The 27,400-nt window shown below is 37.9% G+C and overlaps 1 protein-coding gene across 3 annotated transcripts in view; it reads left to right on the top strand.

The window, feature by feature from the left end:
- Positions 1-27,400, top strand: part of PALMD (palmdelphin) — a 53,216-nt gene that overhangs the window by 14,144 nt on the left and 11,672 nt on the right. For all 3 annotated transcript variants that reach the window (XR_004664943.3, XM_034931842.3, XM_003808461.5), the window contains exons 2-6: positions 2,192-2,272; positions 7,517-7,641; positions 26,423-26,537; positions 26,677-26,710; positions 26,823-26,936. Coding sequence is in view for 2 of the 3 variants with exons in the window: in XM_034931842.3 (XP_034787733.3) it covers positions 2,192-2,272; positions 7,517-7,641; positions 26,423-26,537; positions 26,677-26,710; positions 26,823-26,936 (469 nt within the window). In the remaining variant the exon portion in view is untranslated. The remainder of the gene's footprint in view (positions 1-2,191; positions 2,273-7,516; positions 7,642-26,422; positions 26,538-26,676; positions 26,711-26,822; positions 26,937-27,400) is intronic.

Below are 27,400 nucleotides of genomic sequence, written 5' to 3'. Positions count from 1 at the left end.
GGAGCTAAAAATGTGCTCCCTGCTAATGAGAGGTCACATTCAGTGCTTGTTGTCCTAGTGCTGCCTCCTGGCCACAGTACTTCATGAGGGAGAAGAAAAACGCAGAAACTGTAACCAGCTTGATTAACTTTCCACTCCAGGGAATGGCACAGTGAATTGGCTAGGAGTGTGGAGGCTGACTTCAGACTGCCTGGGTTCAAATCCTGGCTCTGACAATTGTCAGATGAAACTTGGATGAGTTAATTTCCCGTAAATTTCCATTTCCTTTTTTCAAATGGAAATTAGCATAGTATCTCTTTGTTATGACAAGTATTAAGTAAAATTGTGCCTGAAAAATATTGCCAAAATGTTTGGCACAATGACTTTAAAGTACAATTAATATTTGCTCAAATAACAACCTCTAGAGAGAGTGAAGAATTGACTCACAGAGGCTTTCAGAGTTTTTGTTACTAATGGCCAGATTTCATCCAAAGAAAGAAATGATTCTCAAGATCCATGCCGGTTGCCTAGCTATTTTTTTTTCAAAAGAAACACTTATGAAATTTTAAAAGTAAGCTGATATAGCCTGAGTCACATAGTGAGACCCTGTCTCAACAAAACACCAAAAAATTATCCAGGCATTGTAGTATGCGCCTGTAGTCCCAGTTACTCAGGAGGCTAAGGCAGGAGGATTGTTTGAGCCCAGGACGTCAAGGCTACAGTGAGCCATGATTGTGCCACTGCACTCCAGCCTGGGCAACAAACAACAGAATAAGACCTTATCTCAATAATAATAATAATAAGCTGATGAAGTCATATATTCTCCTTACATGCAAAGAGAAACACAGCATACAGTTGGAAGGCAATATGTTGCTTTTCTTCAACAAATGTACCTGAAATTACACATCAAAAAAGAGTTTTTATCTTCAAAATAGTCCCATCAGGGAACCCATGCACTTATATATCAATAATGCACTTATATCAATAATGCTGCCAAACATTTTTGGATCTCCTTCTTCTAAATTACCTTTACAGCTTACTTCTTTTGGATGTCTTCATTGGCAACAAAATTTTATCCTTTGGGAGTTTTTAATTTTGAAAGCAGATTTAAAACCAACACTTATGAATAAGATGGAGAAGAATGTCACCTCTGATCAAAAATGAGGAAATAAAGACCTTTTTGCATAACTAGTCAAATGTCTCAAACAATTCCAGGGAATCTCTAAAACATTTCAAGCTAATGAAAGCACTGTCAGATTTAATGTGTTGCTTTCTATGTGATTAACAAGTTATATATTTATTTATTTAATGTTATTAAATACCTCTAGAGCACTGTGACGAGCACTGTTCTAGAAACTTTTACATATATCAGTTATTTAGTGCTCACATCTTATGAAATAGGTGCTCTCAGTATCCTCATTTTACAGATGAGGTCATTGAGGCACAGAGAAGTTAAGGATTTTGTCCCAAGACACAGAGCTAGTAAGTGGAGGAGGCAAAAGTCAAACCCAGGCTGTCTACTTAGTATATTTGCTATATTTTCTTAAAAGTACAACCTTTTTGTATCAGTAGTTATGCTTTCTGGGTTGTCCGAGGTAATGTAATTTAAACTTGGTGAAAGATACAACATATCTTCATGAGTTTTGTTTTACCTGAGCTAAAAGCCTTCTTAGTGTTAAGAAGCACTATCTAAACTATTTTCCTCTATCTTCCCATAGCAGGCTATACAAGGAGGAAACAGTCCCAATTTCCAACTTCCTAGTTTTCTAACGATCCATAGGTTGACCTGTTTTTCCACATAAGGAGTCCTTTCACCCAGAGGCTTCTTCAGCCTTGGACCAGGATCAGTCTCTCTTCTCACGATGTTTCCTCACACCTATTTCACAACTTCTCTCTTTACAATTCACTTTTTCTATTACATCACTCAGTAGGTCAATCTTGCTAGACTAATGGGGAAGAAGGCAAAGGGGAGTGAAGAAGGATGTTTAAGCCCTCTTTGAAAAAGTACCTTTTCATATTCTTTCCCATAAGGAAAATGCTTCAAATGTCTCACTTCGCTCTCCTTTGCTTTGAAATAGGAGTTTCCAAAGCAGCTTCACACCAATGCCAAAAAAATATCAGTAACGGGCCATTCAGATAGTGACAACAACCCCAAGGAAACATAATTAAGCAAATTTTAAAAATAAAATATACTGGAACTTTTTTATTTCAGGATAAAAGAAAAATACAGGAAGAAATCTCACAGAAGCGTCTGAAAATAGAGGAAGACAAACTAAAGCACCAGCATTTGAAGGTAATTTATGGCTTTAATTTCATTTCAATGATTTTGTATTCAAAAATTCTATTGGTACTCAAATTTCAATAGTAAAAAAGCTTTAGGAAAGAAAAAAACTTCAAGATAGTTTGACTAACATTGTAATAACCATAGGGGAGGCCAACAAGCTAGTAACATTTGCATATGAGATTAATACCTTCTAGCAAACATGTGCAAAGTTGAACACACGGTTTTATTACTTTTATCCTTTATAACTGAGTTTCCCAATTTTCTTGAGCAACCTTGAGAATTCAGCCTTGAGAATTTGGCCCTGCTCGCAGTCTTGCTTAACATCCCTAGGGAGTGGATCCAGCTAGGAAGTGCCTTTTGAAATCAATGAAAGGCCAGTCATTCCCCCGGGGGTGCAGAACAGTGTCTGGCCTGGTCAAGGATGCTTGTATTTAAAAGTTCAGTGCAATGAGTCCAATGTTGTTTGAGTATGCTTCGGGTTTTTGTTTTATTTTGTTTTGACAGAACATGAGATCATAACCAGAAATAACTTTCCATGTTTAAAATCAGATTTTACATCTTTCAATGGGTGTGGCCATTTTGTAATTAAAGCACATTGAGTTTCAACATTTTATTACTTAGCTTAGTGACAGGATGCAAGCAAATGACAAACAGCAGCTCCTTGTGAAAAGGCCCAAGCAGGAAACTACTTATCTGACAGGGCTGCTATCAATAGATTTAATGAATCCCCTTAATGATACAAAGCTGCACACTCAAGGGGTCTACAAATTTAAGTTAAACTTGCTGAATGCAACTGACTTCATTTTTCTAATGGAACAAGTACCTGCCTCTGAAAAGAAACATAATTTAAGATTCCAATTAGCCTCATTCTCTGGATTCTGTTTGCTTCTTTGCTTCTAAACAAGTTGACATTTCCGATGTTTGATGGATAATTTCAAAGCACAGTTAGTCTGCTCCCCTTCCAATATGTCACATTGAATTTACATGAGTAGTATACATAGTCAAGAAATGTAGTGTGTACTCCTAGGAAATCAATGAAATTTAAAAAAAAAAAAAGTTCCAAGTTCTTCCAGTGCAATTCAAATGAAGTCAACAGTCAAATCTAGAAAGTTTTTTAGATAGGCCATTTCTCACTCCAAAACCAGAGGTCATTTGCTCTCCTTTCCTCTCTCTCTCTCACACACACACACACACTTGCACAATTTACACACACACAATCACACACACAATACACACAATCTGGATCTCCCAATGAACTACTTCCTGCTTCTGAGTAAAATGATAGCTCTCTAGCTATCCTTGAGAATGGGCAATTGTTATCCTTGCGGAATGGGTAGCCACAAAACAGTGGAGCTCACAGTAGAAGAGAAGATTTAATATCCCTTTAGTTCGTTCTAGAAGTAAGTTTCGCATGAGAAGCCTGACTCACTGAAAGGTCCATTTCTGAAGTAGCACCTCATTCCAGCACTTGCCAAAAACAGTCTGGAAAGTAGTAGATGATCTTCCTTATTGGTTTGCTCTCCAGAACACAGGAGACCTCTCCTGATCCAATCCAATCAAAACATTTATCATGTTTTGGACTGCCATATACAGTTGTGCAGATTGTGTACTGCACAAAGGTACCTGAAATGATGGTGCTAAAATCTTGTCCACATTCCTTTGCCAGTCGTGCACTCTGGTTCAGGGATGCTTATACCTGGAGCAAAAGGTTTCAATTTTCTCTGCACGAAAGTGCTATCCACTTTCCCAAGCTGTTCACTGGACAAAAGGGGTGTGTGTGGCATGGAGCAGGACTAGGAGTTGGGGGAAATGACACATTGTCCTAATTTGGGAAATTCAAGATTAAATAAACAAGATAAATGATAGTTGTTTTAATTTAAACTACAGTATAAGTATTCTTTAATCTGGGGTGGTCAAGAAGGCACTATTAAAGGTATGGGATTCAAGCTGAGTCTTAACTGGTAAGTAGAATTTATATGGATGTATATAGGGCCTTTAGTCAATAAATATTTATTAAGTACATATTATGTACAAGCTATGAAGCTAGACACTAAGAATATAAAACAAGTGAAATTTGGCCTGCATCCTTAAGATGGTAACTGATACATAAACTCATAATAACAGTTATTCTGTGATAAACACTGTATGGGAGGCATAAACTGCACAGGGCACAGAGAAGAAAGAGTGGCTATTTCAGTAGAGCACATTCTTCCAAGTTTTGCAGAAAATAGTTGTCTATACCAAACAGCAACAAGGCATAATTCCAAAATGGGGTTCAAAATGTGCAAAAGTATTTTTTAAAATAATTCTACAATGTCTTCACCAAATTAAAAAGCTCTGTTGGCCTCTATAGCCTGTCTCTTATTTTCTTCATCCATTCGTCCTAGTCTTCATGACTATCCTCTCCACTTTCCTGATTGCAAACTAGGTCACTATACTTCAGTGACACACATTAAACAACATAAGCATAAACATTTACAAAGTGTTCCTCCTACATCAGAATACACACATTTCAAAATAGTTGTAGTAACTCCCTCTGATATTCTTTAGCTCCTGAACCTGATGATCATTCTTATAATGTGCTAGCAAGGGAATTTCTGGGACATTTTTTACATCTTAATATTCAAACTACTCATACAGAGATTTTTTTTCTGTATGGATCTTCTTGACTAGTAATATGATCACAATCTCATGTTACCAGGAAACACAAAATACAGTCAATCTGAAAAATTTTTGATTTCCATGAGTCCATTCAATTCAATCTACGAAAAACCAATTTATTCCTACTCTACTGTAACTTCTGGGTAGATATAGAAGTGCTCAGGAAAACCTTTTCCTAAAAAAACTGCAGAAAGACCTATCACCTGCATGTCACATATTTTCATTTAGTTCATATGGCTTTCAATTCTGAATTTCATTGTAAAGTAGATTTTATTATACTCATTAGCCTCATCTACTAAAGCACAAGTCTAAACTGTGACATAAAAGCAAAATAACTCTTTTGATTACTACAGTATATATGTGATTGCATCATATATCATTTTGATTGCACATCCAAATTGAATATTTTATATTTAAGTTCAAAGAGTTCTCCACGAGGCATAAATGAAAATTTATGAAGTATGAACAAAGTTTTACAAGACTAAAATTAAAATTATTTCTAACCAGACTAAAAACCAAGAATATAGCCCCAAGTTAACCTAATCACATCACAAGAATGATTCGCTACTCTCTATAATTCAGCCTTATAAGACCACCCCATCTGAGTGTTTCTTATATAGCTATGTGTGCCATTGGCTGGAACTTTCCTTATAGGTGGTTTGTAAGGAGTAAAACTTACTTCTATAGGTGTTACTGTCTTCTTTCCTATGCATTAGCTAAAATTCCATTAGATAAAAGTAAATTAGAATCAAGGTAAATTATTAAAATGCTGCTATATTCAGAGTTTCTTAGCATCTTTGACCCCAGGAGCTGAATCTTGACCAATGTTAATCATATTTACTGGGTCTGCAGGAAAACATTTTTGCAAACAGCTAAACAGCTGTAATCAATGGTTAAGATAACACTGGGGTAAAGAATCTCTGGCCACAGAGTGGAGTAATACAAATTGCTCTTATGGGGTATATCGTCCACATGCAGTTGCTTAAGATTCTGAAAAGGCCAATACAAATGTGATGATCTGGGGTGAAGCTGTTATTTACTAAATCTAGTGGTTTTCAAACCATGTTCTGGGTATCCATAAGCTTTCAGGCCCCCTCACTGCTTCAATTAGAGCAGTCCAGAATCCATCTGTTTTCCAAACTATAGTTCCATATAACATTTGTTTGTAATGTTGTAAGTTATAATGTTATATTGGTTTTTTTTTTAAGAAAAAAAGATTTAAAAGTCATTGCCTCAGTAAAAAATAATCATCCTTTGGTAATTATCTATCACAACTAAACTTAATTTGAAATGTTTTCTTAATTCAGAGATACTTGTATCTCAGTGGTATCAGTAAAAAATAATCATCCTTTGGTAATTATCTATCACAACTAAACTTAATTTTAAATGTTTTCTTAATTCAGAGATACTTGTATCTCAGTGGTATTTATTCTAGCATCCTTAAAAAAACACACCCACACACAAACACACAAAGTTATTCTTACTTACTCTCATTTAAATTTCAATATAAGAGAAAGAAGTCCCAGAAAATAAAGTTCCCATTCTCTCCTCACAGATTTTAAATATAGTGAATCCCCAATGAATAATTAACAATGAATAACTGAACAAATAATTGATAGGGCAGATTGGATACATAATGAGAGCCCTTTTATTCCAGGAGAAAAAGAGAAACTTGAGCTCCTTGAAAATAACATGACCATATATCTGATGCTTCCCACTTGAGATGTAGACTACATGCTAATTAAAGCCCATCCAAAATTTACAGGTCTTTTTCATTTGTTTTAAGTCTTCTTAGGTCTTTAAACTCCAGGTCCAGGCGTTTAATTTCCTCATGCAAATTCAAGAGGAGTTTTTGTTTTTTCCATCTGGTGAAATGTAATTTTTTGTGTGTTGTTAAAGTTGACAAAAACTCACCAACATTTAGACAGATCAGTAAATTTTGCGCTTAAGAATGTCTATACCCAGGGAGATTCTGAGAAGAAAGAAGGGGAGCTTAGTAGGCAAAACAATAAACAGCTGCCACACAGCCTAAGAATAACACTGAATATGTTTAAGTTACAACAGCAACCTTCTGTTTTGCCCACCATTCCAATTAATCCCACTAAAGATTTTTTTAAAGCAGTCATTGCATGCTCTCACCAGGGGGAATATCAAAATAGCTTCAAGAAGTTTTGACTTTGTTTAGGACACAAGATATATACCCATCAATAACAGATGACACTAAAGACATCATATTATGAGGTCCCATTATGACTGTGATAAACACACAGTATGGCATGGTTCTGAAGACAGAAAGTGAGGGTCAGGATGGGGCTGCCAGGAGTATGGGGGCCAGGGATCTTCATGCCAAAGGAGAGACCCAAACTAAACCTTGAAGTATAAATGGGATTTAGATGCATAAAACCTGGCTTTGAATAGAGTCAAGAAGGTTACAATGAAAGAAAATACCAGATTTATTCAGGCAAGGCACTGAGAGAAAATAATTCCTCTTTAACGTGTCACCTATTGAAATTCATAAGATTTGAAAGCAGTAAGAGATTTTGGAAATTATTGACCAATATAAGAACATATCTTTATGTTTCCTGACATCAGAAAAAGGCCTTGAGGGAGAAATGGCTTCTAGATGGAATCAGCAGCGGAAAAGAACAGGAAGAGATGAAGAAGCAAAATCAACAAGACCAGCACCAGATCCAGGTTCTAGAACAAAGTATCCTCAGGTATGGCCCTCACTGAGATACTCCACAACTACCTTTATTTTGACTTTATCCCATGTTGTGCATAGACATGCCATTCTCACTTTCAGGGGCATAATCAAACCTTCCATTTGAATTTCTTTCTTTTTTTTTTTTTTTAAGGCATGCTTTCACACTGTCACCCAGGCTGGAGTGCAGTGGCATGATCTCGGCTCACGGCAACTTCCACTCCCAGGGCTCAAGCAATTCTCCAGCCTCAGCCTCCTGAGTAGCTAGGATGATGGGCACCCACAACCAATGCTTGGCTAATTTTTGTATTTTTGTAGAGACAGGGTTTCACCATGTTGCCCAGGCTGGTCTAGAACTCCTGAGCTCAAAGTGATGCACCTGCCTCGGCCTCCCGATGTACAGGTGTGAGCCACCATGGTCAGCCTTCCATATGAATTTCTAAAAAAGGGATTACAGGTGTCAGCCACTGCGGTCAGCCTTCCATATGAATTTCTAAAAAAGACTAGGGAAACACACCAAAAGGCCACAGTAGAAATTTTACTATAAGTATCACCTGAGTATAGCAACACTAGATTTATTTTTAAGTGCATATTGATGACTTACTCATACCTCTCTGAGCCTATTTCCTGCAGAATGGTAGTAACAATGCCTACCTTTTAAAAAATGCATGCGCTAAACTACCAGCACCTGCCTAGCACATGGTAGGTACACAAACAACAGTCCTTCTTCACAGCCCCAGCCCCTACTCTCACCTTAGGACAGGTGACAAGTCTACAGGTGTGTTTACCCGGTCCTTCCATCATATTTCTCTCAGGCACCCCCCCCCCCAGTCACAACCATGATATTGGAAAGAAGGTTCTATAGGAATACTCTACTCACAGTTTCCCTCTTCTAGTTCTTTGATGATTTGGTCACAGGCGTTCACTTCATTTCTCAACATCCTTTCCTGCTTATTTTGTGAGATCAGTACAGTCAGGCAACTGCTGGTGTAAGAAGTAATGTTCTAAAATTATCTTGGCTTGAAATAAGATGATGGACATGAAAAAACTGGAAAGCTCAAATGTAAGATGGGATTATTAGTATTATCACATGCAAAAAAGCACAAAAGAAACAGATACGGGAAAGGCCAGAATCATTTTCTAACCTACACAGGGAAAACATTTAAAAGATGGAATTTCTTGTGTTATAATCATGACAACAAATTAAAGTCTACCCATCTTTGAATATAGACGACTTTCAAAACCTCATTCGCTTTAATGTATTGCCTTTAGTGAGGACTATAGAAAAGATCTGAAACACAAAAGTATTTGGTATCTGTGCTACGACCGCATTTTGTCCATACTCACTGCACTATACAAACAGATCTCATTAGGCTTAAACTGACAACATGAAAAAAGTCTTCCTCTCTTCAAATGATTTCCATTTTACTTGATTAATTGCATGCACTTGTATATTTAATAGCTAAAATAACTGACTGCTCATCCTTATCTAGATGTTTTTGAAATTAACAATTCTTAAAAGGTTATATAATTGAAATGTTTGCATTTATAAACCCCTCAGTTATTTACTCAAAGATTTGAAGTGCTTCTAAATAGTGGATAATAAATACTTTAAAAATAACCCAATAAATCAACTCTATAGTTTGGAAAACTCAATTCTTATCAAGGCATCCCTTAGCAAGACTTTCTCACCAAGATCCCGGCATAAGTGGGTGATTACTTTCTTTATTCCTCAACACAGAACCCTTATCTCTGAAGGAGTCCTGAACTTAATCCCCGTAAACCTTTCCCACTGCACAGACACCTACTTGCTTCCCCTCAAAACCTCCTTTTAGAGTATTTCCACACACTGAACACCTACAACTTTCTCTGCATCTGATGATAATTGAAGTGGCTACATATACTCAAACTCCATTAACAGGCTTGGGCAGCATTCTGAGTAATCCGAGTATTAACCAGGACTCTGCTGATTGCTTTTAGGCCTTGCCTGAATGCTCTGAGAAGCACATGAGCTCCCAGAAGTATTGATAGTGGCTTGTCTAGTTAGAGCTCCTTCCTAACCAAAAATTAAAAAGGAGAAGGAGGAGGGAGAGGAAGAGAGAGATATATTTAATAAGCCATAGTATACAGCAGGCACTTTACATATATTGTCCCGTTTAATCTTCATAACCCGGTGAGGGTAGGTATTATTACCTTCACTTCTTTCAGAGAAGTTAAGGAATTCACACAACTAGGAAGTGGGAGGTCAGGGACTGACTCATTTGACTACTCCACAGTGCCTGTGAAATGATGGCACACAGCAGCCTCTGTGGACTGAAAAGGTATTCTCTCTTATAGAAAATCTTTGAAGTGTGTTCTGTCCCTTTGCTCTCCTTTCTCCAAAATCTCCAACCACACTTAGGGTCTCCTTCTATGTCCCCCTATTCTCTTTGGTAAATTACTGATTCCATGTTTGTTCATTACCCAATTTCTCGCATCTCACTACAACTTTTAGATCTTCATGATGCTAAATCCATCAATACTCCTTTGTGAACACCAAATGAGTTTAGTCCTTAAATATAAGTAATAATAATAGTAATGGTTCATTTTTAAAGGAACTTGTATAATTTACAAAGCACTTGAACTTACATTAAGTCATTGAAAACAACAATCCTAAAAAGAAAGTGCCAACACCTCCATTTCACCGATGAGGAAATAGGCGCAGAGAAAGAAAGTGACTTAATTAAGGCCACAGAGTCAGTAAAGGGTAGACTTAGATCTCGAAGCAAGCCAGGTTCAGTGCTCTCCAGCTGAAAAATGAAGAGAGCTGTAAATGCAAATGCTCTAGAAATAGTAAAACACCTAACACAGACAAGTATCTCTAATAATCAGCAAACTGCTTTGTTTAAGGAATGATCCTAAAAAGATGTATTTGCAAAAAAAAAAATAGTAAAGAATTTGTTTTCTTGTGACCTATAGAGGCAGGTTTATCTGGTTAAAAATATAAAAGCAACAGAATGTTCCAAAGCAACACACACAGAAAAAATATCTATGCCTTGTCTGTATTAAGCAACCTCCCCTGCTGCCCAGCATTATAAAAATCACATTGCCAAAGCAGCTTTACCTGATAATGGAAAATTTTCTTCTCGGATGTTTGTAAAGCTGCTAAAAAAAAAAAAAATCAGGTGCATGTTTTTAAGTTCAATCTTTCTCCTAAACAAGTACCCACAGTGCTTGAGAAGCTCTTATTACCAGCTAAATCAGTACAATTTCCTGTTAGCAGTGAGTAGCAATGGAGCCAACTGATGAATTTGAACTAGGGAAAGCCACTCACAATCCCTAAGCAGGGAAAGTAACTCAAACTCTGAATGTGATTTATCACTTGACTTACGTGCCTGCTCGAGGGTGACATTTGCCACTCTGCCAGACCCCCTCAGCTAGAGGATAAGATTTTAACGGGAACATCAAAGTAGAAATATTGCTATTACCGTGGAGTCCATAGCAGGGCCAGACTTTGCCCACGAACCTTTCTTTCTTTCTACTTCTAAGGCGTTGTAGGATGAACCGAAACAGCGTTGCCTCTGGCATTCAAATCCCTCTTCTGCTGACATAGTACACAGGCTTGGCCATGTTCTTTCATTTCTTTGAGCCTCAGTTTCCTTGCCTGTAATGTGAGACAGTTATAGCCACTTCACAGGACTGCTGTGAATACAGAGTGCCTGACACATGGAGGTGTACAAAAAATATTAAATACTAGTCCTTACTAAAAGGTGAAATTAGAAGAACAACACTGCACGGATGTTTAGCCAGGTATTTTTATTTTTTGGCCAAGTTCTCTCCTTTCTTTATGCTAGTACAAAGAGTGTTTTTCTTGGAGTAAACTGAGAATACCAACCGATGAGGATTCTTTCCATTTGGAAATAATCTATGATTTTTTTTATGGCTTAAAGGCTAGAATGCTACCATAGAGGTTAATTTTTGTGGAACATTTGCTGTGGACCAGGCATTGTGCTAAACATTTCATGTATATTATTTCATTGTGTTCTTACAACTACCCTATTAGGTAGGTAACATTTAACAGATGAGAAAAATTGACACTTACAGAGGCTAACTCACCCTAAGTCATACAGCAAAACGTAAAGAGCCAGGATTTAAAACCTAATTAAAAGTCCTAATCATAAAAATAAAATTGCGCCTCAGAGCCTGCAGAAATTTTTTGCAAATGTTAAATGCTGTAAACTCTATACTTTTATAGCATTTTTAAGTTTCCAATCTATGCTACAATTTCACTTTTATGTGTACCACTTTATGTAGACATTTACCTGAATATTTAACATATTAAAGACATTCAGAGGGTACCCTGACTCACACATAACCTTTAAGTAAAGCATATCTGCTTATTCATCCTGTCGTTGTCTCCTCCAAAGAGAGGCAACATTTCAGAAAATAAGTGGGTTTCCATGGTTTCTGTCTCTGAGTTACATTCTTAGCTTTCGAACAATATTGTGGAGTATTTTGCCTTGTGCCCTGATTAATACCTTAGGAGGAAATGTTCCCAGGGGAAGCCTATATTGAACATCTCCTTCTGAATCACTTTGCTTAAATAGAGTTTCAATTTGCCTCCCAAAAGAGCCCTGCGCTTACTGCGACCACTGAACCATTTACTGCCTGATGGTAGGCACAGGTGCACTGATTTTTCAGTCCAAATATCCATGTGCACAAATTTATACCTGGTTTAGAAATCTTGTCCTAACACTTTCCTTGCTCTCCTCTATCCAATAGCCCACACCCAAAATGACACCCCCAGTAAGTCTCCATAGGAGGTATGCCCCCAGCAACTTGTTCACATCCTGGGTTCTTCTTTCCTATCCAGCTGCCCTGCAGTTGTCCATGACCTCCCTTAGCCAAACTGCCCTGTGCCAAGCTCCCGGCCAGACACTCTACTTCTTGAACTGTGTCCAAAGACCTCTGACTTTAATTGGAGCACACAGAGCGCCTGACAGAAATGTCATAAGCATGAAATGTAAAAGGTTAACTGCCAAGGAGAATGATGCAAATACACTGCATTCCCTTTGGGAAGGATAAGCTACTTATGATTAAATGTTCTCTAGCACGGATTTTTTTTTTAATACTCCAAAGTGCCCTTCTGACCTTCTGCCTTCTTTTAATGAACTTTCATTTGTCCCCCAAATAGTTAGAAACCGCCTTCCACAGATGATACAAATGGGCAAAGGTGTATGTGAAGCCTTGGATGTCTGTGTGACTACGTGTCATGAGAAAAGCCAAGTGGGCTGGCACAGCAGCTATAGCCACATCCCACATAACTTAAGGAAAATTCCTCCACAAAAGGAGCTGAAACCCAAGAAAATGCATTCTGCTCAATATCATGTAAAGCAATAATTTACTCAATTAACTAAAAAGAGAGCAGGCAAAATTCAATTCAAAAGGGAACCCAAAACATTGATGTAGAAATATAAAAGTTAAATTTTTTTGTTACTGGTTATCATTTATCAAAGTTTAGCTTATTATTATTTCCATCCAAGTTTAACCCCTACTTAATGCTTTTAACTACCTGTGCAGGTCAATTGTACCTTAATGAAACTAATGTTTCCTCAAACACGGGTGAGATATGCTACGTGAAAAATACTACATTCTAGATGTTTCTGCCTTCCTACCCTAACCCGTATCTAATACCACATAGCAGAGAGATAGACAAGCTGCTCTTTTATGACAACATAAGAAAAAAAAAAAGAGGCGAAAAAAAAACTCTACCATTTGTTTCTTATTAAATTTGCTGTTGCCTAGAGACACTCAAGAAATTATTCTAAGGTAATTACATGAGGCAAAATCATTCCAAGCATGTTTTTCACTCTCCATATTTGACTAATTGGTTTACCAGATTTGTAATAGTTCATCTGTTGTTGTTTTCAATTTCCCAGATAGTCTGATTATTTTTAATTCAGGAGCTTCACTTTTAACAAAAAAAAAGCCAAGTAAACCAAACTTAAAAGCAAAAAAGGGAAGAAGTCTACCCACTCCAACCCTCCGAAACACACACATACAAGCCCCTAGTACAACGCCTAGCACATAGTGGGAATACCTGTGAATACATAGCTTAATAAGTGAATGAATGAGTAAAATAGATGACGTATAGATGAATGTTAGTACTTAAAAATACTACCTTTCTAAGAGGACCAGCTAAAGAAGCCTAGATAATGACTTGAACATTAATGAACTGAAAAGGAAAGCCTTGAAACTCTTTTAAAAATAAGAAAAGAATAAACATCCAGCTATTTTGAGTCAAGGGCAAAGTTAAATGGTAGTAGTGCCCTGGTTTTTGAAACAATTATCAATGGCATGTTGTAACATCTCACCAGCACTTTGTTTACTTTCTCTCCATGTTCCCTTCCTCCATATGCCCTTTTATTTCCTTATCCCGACCTTTCAGCATTCATTCTTGCTCATACCTGCCAATCTCATCTATATGTTAGTAGAAATAAAGATTAAATGGTTACTGGCCCCCACCATGATAAGCTGAAAAGTAGATTACAATAACCTCTGAGGTTCCTCCCTCCACTCCACTTCAATTTATTTAACAACAGCTACTCTTTATGGAGCACTATTCTGAGAATGACAATTCTCTGAGGGAAGTCTAATTAGCCTCATTTTGTACATAAGGACACTAAATCATAGAAAGCTATAAATCTGGCAACAGTCATGCCAGGAGTCACATGTAGGTCTTTCTGACTCCAGACCCTTCCCACCAGACCTCACACTGCTTATTCTTGATTCATTCCATGAACATTATTGAGAACTTGCCATATGTAAGTCTTTGAGTCTTACAGAGAAGATTCCATATAAACTCCCACCCAAAAAAAAAAAATTGTGTTTTTCTCTCTTTAAATCCCTTAACTTTTCAAAATGCATTTACATTTATTATCTCACTTCAAATGGTATTCAGTGCCTTGAAATACAAATATGACACCATTAGCAGAGTTGTCATAAATCTTTGGCTGTGCTGACATGAGTAAAGACAAAACAAAGGAGCAACTGAACAATCCAGAAAGTGGGAGGTGAATTAGTTTCAGTGACCCGTTCTCCAAGCCTTGGTCATAAAGGAAGAATGTTCAAGAGCAGCGACTCATTGTAATAGAGAAAGGATCTGTGCTGCCTGCCACCAGGCCTAGACTTCTCCATTCTGCAGGAGAGTTTCCCGTGACTAATTTTACCAGCTCAAAAAACTTCCACACCCACCCCCTTGCGATGCATCTTTTGTCTGCCATAAGGCAAATGTCACTTCGTCCATTTAGACCACCCAAGGTTATCTGATTCTTGTTGGTTATTCTATGTTTTATTAGGATTGGAATTTATATTTGTTGATCTTCAAACAATAGAGTCCTGTTCCTTGGTATCAAATATGAACAGTTAACATCAAGAAACAAAGCAAAAATGAAGTGGATAAAAAATAGAAAATATAGTGACTGCTGTATAATATAGTCAGGGATAAATGTTAAGGGTTACCAAGGCACAAAGCCAGGAATTATTTCTGAAAGGAAAGAGTCACTATCTACATCATTGAATATTTTTTGCCATTTCATTATATAATTACAAGTAGTTTATTCATAGAAATGTTTTTCTCTACAATTTATTTTTAGGAAAAGAAAAGAGGCTTACCAGAATCATGGATAAGTATATCTTCAGTTAACTTGCCATGTCCTGGCCACAACAGTAGTTGATGGTCACTTGGGAAACTCATGACAGCTGGGTACAAGTCAAATTATTACAATTATTTCACTCCTATTAAATGTTTGGCATGTACTACAAGGTCCTCTACAAGCTCTAATTTAAAAAAACACACACCTAGTTTCTGTCCCACCAGAGCAGTTGAGAAGCCCATAACAAACCAATCCTTCATATCACATCAACCTTGAGACTATATGTTTATTTGCATTCATTTGAAAATGACATTTGTTTAATAACTTGTGCATGATAGTGGCTGATTCTCTGAAAACCAGTTTGGTTTCTTATTTTTCATAGCAAATGAAACCCTCAATTTGCAAAATATTGTTCTGATTAAGAGGGTTTGCTTTTCTACCAAATCACTCTCTTCTAACGTTGCATGCCTACACGGCAGTTTCAAATCAGGATACTATCATCTGCCCATAAGATAATTATTAATATTTGCAGAGTTATATTAGGAGATGAGATTCACCCATGCAAAAGCTATTCACATATAATCAATTAGTCAGCTTTCTAAACATCTGCTCTGTTCCCAACCATCAAAGCAAACTAATGCTTGTTTTAATGTCATTGTTCCCTTGCCTCTCTGCTTCTTGTTATCTTAAAACTGCTGCATTGTATTGCTTGTCCTATTCTTAAATGCTCAGGATTAGAGGCAATAGATCTGACTTGTGGCAAACTTAGTGTTTGCTGTATGCCAAATGCCCTTTAATTCTCTGGCATGCTTACCACTAGCATGTGACAGTTTGCACTAGTAGGCTAGATCTTCCTTATTATACACATGCCCTTTGACAATGGCTGGTTCTAAGGCAGTTCTTCTTCTTCTTTTTTTTTAAGGACACCAGCCATATTGGATAGTTTTTGTTCTCACCTACTGTCTATGCACTGAATTATTCTTCATCTTTTTTGATACGCACTTTTTAAAAATTTTTGTAGATGTAGGGGGTGCAAGTGCAGTTTTGTTACATGGATACACTGAATAGTGGTGAAGTCTGGGCTTTTAGTGCAATCATCAGCCAATATGTTCATTGTATCCATTAGGTAATTTCTCATCCCTAATACCCCTCCCACACTCTCACCCTTCTGAGTCTCCAGTGGCTATTATTCCACTCTATATGTCCATATATACACATTACTTCACACCCACTTATACGTTAGAACACGTGGTATTTGTCTGTTTCTGAGTTATTTCACTTACGATAATGATTTTATTTCAGCTTAGTGAAGAAAATATGCCTGACATATAATAGGTCCTTAATAAAGGTTTGTTATATTTTGATGAAATTTATTAAACCCCAACTTTAAAAAGTAAAAAAGAAAAAAAAAAGCTCACTTTCTTATATATTACATTACCCTCAACTTTATTAAGAAAATGTAGTTTGGCACTACCATTGGCCAAATTATCTACAAAGACGAGATATCTTTAACCTCTGACCCATCAGTAGTAATTTATCTGCCTATTACATATGACTAACACACTGCAGTCAAGATAACTAAAGTCAACTGTATGTACTCAATAGTAGCCATTGAATTTCCAGAGAGATTATTTTAGATGAGTTATGATTTAAAAAAATAAAAAGACCTTTCATTTTTCACTGCAAACCTTAACCATTCAGTATTAGCCAGCTGTCAACACAAATCATGCCAGATTTGATACATTTTTTAGAAACACATAAATCCTTTAACCACTGAGAGCAAAGACTGATTAATTTTTCTGTTTTTCTAGTTAACAACCTGAAATGCAAGATACTAATGAGTAATTCTGCAAATCAATGAAAAAAATTATGAAAATTTTCATAAAATGTGTCACACTACAATTCATTCCCCATAAAGTTACACAATAGTCAGCATATGGGTTTTGTCACTTTAAAAGGGTCCTCAAGAGCAGTGGCTTAAATGAGATAGAAAGGTTCATTTCTCTCACATACATCAAATCCTATCTGGTAGACATTCAAGCAGAGGAGAGCATCAGTGTTACATGAGGTTATCTAGAGGCCCTATTTCTTTCTGTCTTGTTGCTTTGCTACCTCCTAAGGGACGCCCTTGGCTATACAGTCAAAGCCAGATCACTACCTCATCTGCATTCCACTTCAGGAAGGGAAGATAAATGGAGGACAAGCAGTTCTATTTTAACGGCATGACCTGACAGTTGCAGATGTCAATTCTGCTAATACCCTGTTGGCCAGAATTTACTCACATGGTACCATCTGAATGCCAAGGACACTGGGAAATGTAGTCCATAGCAAGGTAGCCAGGAAGTCGTATAAAACTCAGGGCATTCTATCACTAAAAAGAACAAAAGGAGAATGGACTGGGGATGGGGTGTGGAGAGAGGAAACGACAGGTTGTCAGAAAAGACTAGAATGTTCTTTCTGCTCACATTTACTAAATAGACATCATCCTCATACATATTATTACAACTCTTCCAATCATGCTGGATCACTGTTGAGATTTTCTGTTTAGATCAGTATTTGCAAGGACAAGTGTGTCCCTGAAGCTATATTAGTACCATGCTTGCTAAAGTTGCAGATCAAACACCCAAATGGACCTGCTAGATTTTTGTCTTCCAATGGGGTTGTCACAGGTGGTCCTCCTCTCTCAAGCAAACTAAGAAGGAGAAAAGGGTAAGTCCTTTTTTTTGAGACAGTCTCACTCTGTCACCCAGGCTGGAGTGCCATGGCATGAACTTACTGCGACCTCTGCCTCCCAGATTCAAGCGATTCTCCTGACTCAGCCTCCCAAGTACTGGGATTATAGGTGCGTGCCACCATGCCCAGCTAATTTTTGTATTTTTAGTAGAGACAAGGTTTCACCATGTTGGCCGGGCTGGTCTCGAACTCCTGATCTCAAGTTATCCACTCACCTCAGCCTCCCAAAGTGCTGGGATTACAGGCGTAAGCCACCACGCCTGGCCCCATAACTCATCTTTACTAAGGAACTCCTCTACATCAAGCCCTGTTGTAGGGGTTTATGAACAATTACCTCAATTAATTCCTTAAGACAACCTTTAGTGAATACTACTATTATTCCCTAAATGAGAAAAAAAGCTTGGAGGGGTTAAATGATTAAGCCAAGTGTATTAGCTTTGAGATGGGTTCATTTTCTGTTTCCATGGGTAGAGCTGTAAAAAGTCTTTTTTTCCCCTGAGAAAGTGGGCTTTCACACAAAAACTCACAAAATATAGGTAAACCACCAGCTGTTTCCTGTTCTCCCAAGATTTAGTGGGGAAGAAAGGGAAGAGAATCTCTAGGGGAGAATCAAGCTAGAACCACTCTAGGCAGAATTCAATACTTATCAGAGGCAAAGACATTCTGAGAGCCTGTGAGTCCCAAAAGAAACTGGATCCAGCTGGACATGGTGGCTCACACCTGTAATCCCAGCTTTCAGGGAGGCCAAGGCAAGGTGGGAGGATCTCTTGAGCCTAGGAGTTAAAGACAAGCCTGGGCAATACAGGGATACCTTGTCTGTTAAAAAAAAAAAAAAAAATCCTTCTTTATCTAGCTTGGGGAATGTTGGGGGTGGGGGTTTGGTCCTAGCACTTCCATCAACCGGCCTCAGAGGCACATCAGTAGTGGCATAACACCTGCTGACTCAGGCTATCCCAGAGAAATAGCCATTGGACCCTCTCTTTAGGTGTAGTCCTGGCTTTTAATAAGAGAGTTTGGGCTACTGAAACGCAAGTAATTCATCAGTCCCTTTAAAGTATAGATAAGAGCCAGTCATAAACTTAATTTCATACCTAGCATTGGTGGTTACATTGAAACTGCAGTAATACAATCAAATTGCATTAGCCAGCTTTATATTTAAGACCTACTGCTTCAATTACTTTAAACAACACAGTCTTGTGTGGAAGCAAAGAAAGTCTTGCTATAAAGTGGCATTAGCTTAGGAAACCCCAGATTCTTTGAAGGAGACCGTTCTAAGAACTCCTACCAGAACCAAAGTCAAGCAGCCAAAAGAAAAAAAAAAAAAAAAAAGATAAAGCCCGGACTTCAATCCTTATTAGATGGACTAACCCACTGAGCAGAAAAATCCCCAGTAGAGCAAAATAACCCTAACGAAGATTAGGACAGAAATATTACCTTTGTATATAATGGGTCAACACGTTTACACACTCGTGGGCCCCAGCTATCATTTCAATCTTCACTTCCTTCATTATCATAGAAAGTAAAAAATCCCTTAATACTGCTGAGCTAAATGAATGTTGTGTCTAAGCTCCTAAGAATCAATTTTTTTAAGTTTTCTTTCTACAATGGCTAATTGGAGAGGAGTTAAGAGTTCAGACTCTGTAAGTAAAGATCTGATTTCAAATTCCATCCTGCCTCAGGCTGCCTGTGAGACTCTGGGCCGGTTGCCTTTCTAGGTGCCCAGCTTGCTCATCTGTCAATTGGAACTAACAGCAGTGCTCATGGGGGTTGCTGTAAGGACGAAATAGGCCAGTGCCTGGTGCAATGGAAATATGCAATATGTGTTAAATGTTATAAATGCTAACACATGAAGTACTGAAAGGTAGGATGATGACTTTTGAATTTTGGTTTGTGTGGTTTTTCCCCTCATGAGTTCCAGTCTGTTTGGCCCCTAATGGCAAACTCTATCAGGTTGTGAGTCCTTGTTAACTCCACCAAAAGCTGAGAGAGATAAATGGACCCTTAGCAGCAGAAAAATTGCCTTCTGAAATAATCTCTTCCTGATGCATCCAGCATTCATGTGCTGTCTTTTTTTCCAAGACAAAAAATTGCATGTTGGAATTGGATTGGAGACATTATCTCATGATGATTAAGGGAGGTTATTACTACAACAGTTCATGAAATGAAAGCTACCTGCTTTTACCCAGGGAGCTCTTGAAAATAACCCTCTTTTTCCCCAGCAAATAGGCAAGGAAAAGCAAGATTCCAATAATGGATAGCATTACAAATCCTTTTTCATGTACTCTGCTTATCTAAATTGGCACATGATGCCTGCCCACCATCTCTCAGAAATTGTGAGAGGTACTGACTCATCCATCAAGCCCCACCTAACAGCCTGGGAGGCACCAAGGAGGATATTTCTCTTTCTCTGCTGCCTGTTCCTCACCAAACTGAATCAGCATTTCAAGGAGCTCAATTCCCATTCTGAAAGGTAATACCTTCTAAAGATGGGGACGGCAGCACTTATGGAAATTCTAACCCATCAGCTGAAAGATAGGCATGTGAAGGTTAGAGAGTTACCCCACAGTAAACTCCCCAAAAGCTCTCCATTTGAAAAAATTTTAATTTTACATATATATGTATATACACCCACACATAAACACACATACATACACATATATATGTGTATATCTATGTACATGCATACATGTATGTGTATGTGTGTGTATATATATGTGTGTATATATATATATATTGCCTTCTGAAATAACCTCTTCCTGATGCATCCAACATTTATGTGCTGTCCTTTTTTCCAAGACAAAAAATTGCATGTTGGAATTGGATTGGAGACATTATCTCATGATGATTAAGGGAGGTTATTCCTGCAACAGTTCATGAAATGAAAGCTACCTGCTTTTACCCAAGGAGCTCTTGAAAATAACCCTCTTTTTCCCCAGCAAATAGACTATATATATACATATATACACACATATACATATATATATGTATATGTGTGTGTGTGTGTGTGTGTGTGTGTATATATATATATATATATATATATATATATATATGAAGCCCGGACTTTAATCCTTGTTAGATGGACTAACCCGCTGAACAGAAAAATCCCCAGTACAGCAAAATAACCCTAAGGAATATATATATTATTTCTATAGTGGCTAATTGGAGAGGAGTAAGAGTTCAGACTCTGTAAGTAAAGATCTGATTTCAAATTCCATCCTATATATTTTCCCAATACTTCATTTATACTTGCCAAATTTTTTCTCTTCCCCAAAACTACCTTTGGGAAGGGATTAGGAATGAGTCCCTAATTTAAGTCTTGCATTGTTTAAGCTTTAAATCAGGGCCGAATATTCTCTTAACTATGAATAGTCATTGAACAAGGAAAAACAACAGATACACAAACGTATATGTATCTTGGAATGGGAAGGAATAATGAGGAAAAAATAAAAATATAAAAGAAATGGATATAAACAATTTCCTTATAAAGTACCTATCAAGAACTTACACTATACCAGGCATTCTTTTAGGTATCCAGGATTCCTCAACCTCAGCACTCTTGACACTTTGGGCTAAATCATTCTTTGTTGTGAGGAAACTGTTCTGTGCGTGACAGGACATTTAGCACCATCCCTGGCCTCTACCCACTAGATGTCAGCAGCACCCCTCACCCCTGCCAAGTTATGAGAAGCAAAAATGTCTCCAGACTTTGCCAAATATCCCCAGGGAGCAAAATCGCCTCTGGTTACGAACCACTGTACTAGATACACAAAAATTGCCCTGCCTACTAGTTGCAATTTTTGTTTTATGCTCCTTAAGGACAGTCAGTCCTCAAAAACTCAGTGCATTATCTGGTGTAGAGGTTGTCAAACCTCCTCTTCTCCATTGCTGGGCTACTGCTGACTTCTGACCAAGTGGAGGAGGTTGCGGGGGTTCTGGGAGCATCCAGTTCCTTACTCTCAGTTATGCTTTCTAAGTCTCTCATCATTTCCATTAGCATTCTGATCTTTTAGAAAGCTTTTCTAGAGCAGCAAATCTCTAACATTCATCTGATATTTATATTGTCCATAAATATTTGAAGTATCAAATCAACATACAAAAATAAGAAGTCAAGTTTTGCATTGAAGTGGAAATTTTAGGAAATGTTCTACATCAGTAGGCATCTCCTGTTAGAGGTTTGTGATTCTAAGTAATTAGTACCAAGATGTTTCCTAGTTATCCTTTTCAACTCAGAGTTGGCTGTGACTAAGGGATAAAGAATGGGAGGGAGGTGTTTGTTTATGTTTAGTTTTCACAAACATGTCATGATGTATTGTGAGACCACAGCGACTTATTAATGCAACTTTCATCCAGTGACTTGAAAACCTTCAAAAATATTCATTAACAGATACGCTGATGAGGTTTGCAGGCTTTCAACCTCATATTCTTACCATATTAGTCTAAAGAGATTCTTGGGATGAATCATATGTCATTACATTACCCATGGCTTTATCTTCAGAGAGAGACAACAACAAACACCAGTGCATTTCAAAATTCCCTAAGATGTCATTGGCCAAGCAGACCAAGAGCTTTGTCTCTATGCCCCAGGAAAAGAAAGGGGCAGAGACAGGAAGAAACTAGCTGAAGTCGTCGGGCTCATGCCTGTAATCCCAGCACTTTGAGAGGCCGAGGCAAGCAGATCACTTGAGGTCAGGAGTTTGAGACCAGCCTGGCCAACATGGTGAAAGCCCATCTCTACTAAAAATACAAAAATTAGCCAGGCGTCGTGGTGCACTCCTGTAGTCCCAGCTACTCAGGAGGCTGAGTCAGGAGAATCGCTCGAACCTGGGAGGCAGAGGTTGCAGTGAGCCGAGATTGCACCACTACACTTCAGCCTGGGTGACAGAGCAAGACTCTGTCTCCAAAAAGAAAGAAAGAAAGAAAGAAACGAACACCCTATGAAGTTGTTAACATTGACCAGATCTCTAAATGTTGAATTGCTCCAGATTCCGGCCTTGGAATTCTTATCTCCTTCACTTTCTAGGGAAACTTATCCATTCCTGTGGTGATAAATACCAACTCCCAAATGTATATCTTCAAACCCAGACTTCTCTGAGCTCCAGTCTTGTATATCCAAATGTCTTCTCCATATCACACTTGATTGCCTCAAATGTAACACATCCCCCACAAATCCCCTTTCTTCTCTCTCCCAGATTTCTTCAGCCAATTGTATTTGCATGTTTCCAATTATTCAGGTCACAAACAGTGGAATCACCTTGACATCTCCCTTTCTCTTATCCCCTGCATGTAATCATCAACAAATTCTGACAGCTCTTTCTCTCAAATATTTCTAGAATCCAACCACTTCTCACCCTTCTACTGGCAACCAACCTGGATTACGCCATCTTCATCTAGATTTTTAGCACAACTGACCTCCATGTTTGCCCCATCCAGTCTATTTTCCACACAGCAGCCAGTGTAACTGTTTACATTTCAAGTCATAGCATGTTTCCTCTCTGTTCAAAATTCCAATGGCTTCCCCAAAGCCCTTCCATGCACAAGGCCCTGCCTATCTGGTCATCTGCCTCCTCTCTGACTTCATTTCACCTTTCTACTCTCTTGGCTCTTCCTTCGCTCTCTATAGTTACTCTTCCATTTCTCTGGAGCACACTCCCTTTGAATCCCTCATGTTTCCCGCTCTCACTTCCTTCATGTCTCTGCTCAAATGACACTTTATCAGAGAAACTTCCCTCACCACACTGTGTGAAATAGTGCCCCCTCCTCAGGCTTTCTCTATATTCTTTATCTTGCTGTTTACAGCCCCTATCCTGCTTTTCTCATCAAAAATATTTTTTCTTCATAAATAAATGTGTTTGTGTGTATATATATGTATGTACATACATCTGCAATATATACATATTTGTATTTCACATTTATTAATGCAGGGATTGACAAACTATGGCCCAGGACCAAATCTAGGCCCGGCCTGATTTTGTACAGACACAAGCTAAAAATGGTTTTTATATTATTAAAAGGCTGTAAAAGAAAAAGGGGAAAAAAGATGAATAAGAAACAGAAAGCATATGTGGACTGCAAAACCTAAAATATTTAGCATCCGGCCCCTTATAGAAAAAGGTTGCCAGCCCCTGTATTGTCTCCCACTAGAACATAAACTCCTTGAGCTCAGGGACTTTGTTTTGGTCACTGTAAGATCCCCAGCACATAGAAGAGTGCCTGGCTCAAAGTAGATGCTAAGTAAATATTTTTAAAAGAATGAATGAATAAAGACAATGAGTTTTATTGTTTGTTTGTTTGTTTTTGAGACCAGATCTCACTCTGTTGCCCAGGCTAGAGTGCAGTGGTATGATCATGGCTCACTGCAAGCTCGACCACTCGGGCTCAAACAATCCTCCTACCTCAGCCTCCCATGTAGCTGAGACCACAGGTGTATGCTCAGCTAATTTTTTTTAATATTTGTAGAGACTGAGGTCTCACTATGTTGTCCAGGCTCATCTCTAACTCCTAGGCTCAAGCAATCTTCCTGCCTCAGCTTCCCAAAGTGCTAGATTATAGGCATGAGCCACTTCTCTCAGCCCAACACTGAGTCTTAGTGAGGTCAGGTGACTTGTCTAAGGTCACACAGGAAGCTGGCAGATGAACCAGGTTTCAAACCCAGGTCCACCTGATTCCACAGCTAGGCCCTGATGTGCAAGAGCTGCTTGCAGCAATGATTTGAACCTTCTTGTTTTCTACCAAAAGGCTTTCCTTTGTAGACTGTCTCTAACAGGCAAATTAGGTAAGCACCCTGTGGGACAGGGGATGGAAAAAGAAAGACATACAGTATGTTGCAGAAAACTTTTAAAAATTATATCATAGCATATTTACATCTGATATCAACCATATTCAATGTACTTTCATATACATCATCTCTTAGTGTCACCAAATATCTGTATATGGTAATGAGCGTAATCTGTAATTATGCTCATTACACACATTACAAAACAGAGTTTCAGAGAGGTTAGGGGAACTGGCTTTCACAAGAAGTGAGTAGCAGAGACAGAATTGAATCCAGATTTATCACTTTTAGTGCAGAGCTTTCCCCTTTACCAAATTGGACCAACATATATCCCCACAGCTCTGCTGAAGGGTAAAAGTGCTGCCATGGATGTGGAGGAATTTTAATAAAATGGCAGTCACAGTTCAGTCACTTCTAAGAAACCAGGGGCTACTCCATTTCACTTAGAGGTCTGTGGCATGCAAGAAAACCTCCTCAGTTATAAACAGCAATCTACCAATGGCCAGAGGCAGCAGCAAAGTAAGAACTTTGAAACTGAAGCAATGAGCAAGAGAGCTGTCAAGCTGACCACATCTTGGGCTTTTACTGGTGTGACAATAGTGCAGCATTTTTGAGCTGCCAGGCCCATGACCATCTTCAAGAAGGAAGCCAAGAAAACTGACAGTTCTCTTAGCTGACACGAATATCCACAGCTGTCACCTCCTGGACCAGCTGCTGAATCTAATCAGCCATCCTCTGAGGCAGCTGACTTTAGAGCCTTAGTGTATTTGGCTGAGAAACCATGTGTGTTACGTGGCTGCCAAGGGCCAGCCTTCTGCGTGATTGCCAGTGCCTCTATGTTTTTATAGAGGAGAGGTCACGATGCTGCCCCCTGGAGTTCATTTGAATCTGACACGCAGCTGTACACTGGCCAAGATACCAGCTCAGAATGCTTGCAACAGTCTAGTTTCAAATGTCTGTCTCTTTGTTGCTGTAAGTTCCTTATGCTGTGTCAGGCCATGTGTGCCCTCCCCACCGCCCAGAAAATGTAGCCTCTATAAACAGCAGCAGTTGAAGCTACTGTACTATATTTGGTCCATTTCTGCATCTCTTCACCCTACTCACTATAATATGGCCCAACTCTTAGGAAACTGAAATTAAATCAAAGTGTCATTTTCAATGGTAGAATATGCAAGAATTTTAAGTACTAAATGACTATGATTATTAAATCAGTTTAATAATTATAATGTTTTCTTCAAATAATTTATATGATGACTTGGATATGAAAACCTGATGAACTACATAATAACTACAAATGTACCATTCCTTTCAGTACAACTTTAAACTTATGTCTCTGTATTTTAAAAATCTCTTTTATTTGGAAATAACATTAGTAATTGCAATGAAGAACATGGAGCAAAGGTCAAATGCTTTACCTAATATATTCCTTTGTCAAAAAAAAAAGAAAACTTGAAAATTGTTCAAAGTCAGGCATTAGGTATCTTCCATATATTAAGTATCATGCTTGGTGTGATGCTAAGTGTGACATTATGTTCTTAGAAAGTGTCTGGCTACTTACATGCATATTCCAAGGAAACTTTATATATGGGGAAGACATATTTGAGAACTCTGCATTTGTACTGTGTTAAGCAATAAAAAGTATACCTTTTTGTTGTCAGGCTTGAGAAAGAGATCCAAGATCTTGAAAAAGCTGAACTGCAAATCTCAACGAAGGAAGAGGCCATTTTAAAGAAACTAAAGTCAATTGAGCGGACAACAGAAGACATTATAAGAGTGAGCATTAACCAATTTTAAAACTGTAATTCTCTCTCAAAATGAATCCACAAATACTATATAATTTTTCAAAGCATATCTACATTTAGATCCTATTTTTTAAACTGTATTAATCATGGAGAATTCTTTTTTCTTACAGTCTGTGAAAGTGGAAAGAGAAGAAAGAGCAGAAGGTATGTTTTTGAATAACTTATTTTATGTTAAACTAAGTTTTTTTGGTAATTTGAAATTGTTCCCATTGTAAATATATTCTAAATGTATTTTGAATTCATATTAATTTTACAGAGTCAATTGAGGACATCTATGCTAATATCCCTGACTTTCCAAAGTCCTACATACCTTCTAGGTTAAGGAAGGAGATAAATGAAGAAAAAGAAGATGATGAACAAAATAGGAAAGGTATATGAGAAATCTGTGTTGAAGGGCATGTTCTTAATTTCAGATTTTACAGTGTCAAATATTCACAACTTGCTATGACATATTATTCTTCCAGGTTAAGCAATGGTTCACTTTACAAAGTTCTGTGAGTTATGTGAGTCACCGCATAGGTGAGGATAATGAGGGTATAATAATAGCATTTATTCCATGCATTTTATTCCCTAACAAACCAGACAGGGATAAGGAAGATAGAGACCCAAAGGAGACAAGAAGCTCTTAAAAGCATAGATTCCCTGGTCAAAAATATTTCTCCTGACATATTCCATCCAATAGAACCTCTTTGGGGGTTACAAAGATCTTTTTTGAAAATGAAAATATTCCTTTGGGAAGCTTAGGCCTTATTTACCTCCATGGGAGATTGAGTTACATAAAACTGATGCTTCAAAGCTTCTAGAAAAATGAAGGTTTGCATTACAGCAGAGAGG

This window comes from Pan paniscus, chromosome 1 (assembly GCF_029289425.2).
Source record: "Pan paniscus chromosome 1, NHGRI_mPanPan1-v2.0_pri, whole genome shotgun sequence".
In the NCBI taxonomy this organism is placed as follows: domain Eukaryota; kingdom Metazoa; phylum Chordata; class Mammalia; order Primates; family Hominidae; genus Pan; species Pan paniscus.
Note: the sequence above shows the minus strand (reverse complement) of the source record. Positions and strands in the feature narration are given on the sequence as shown.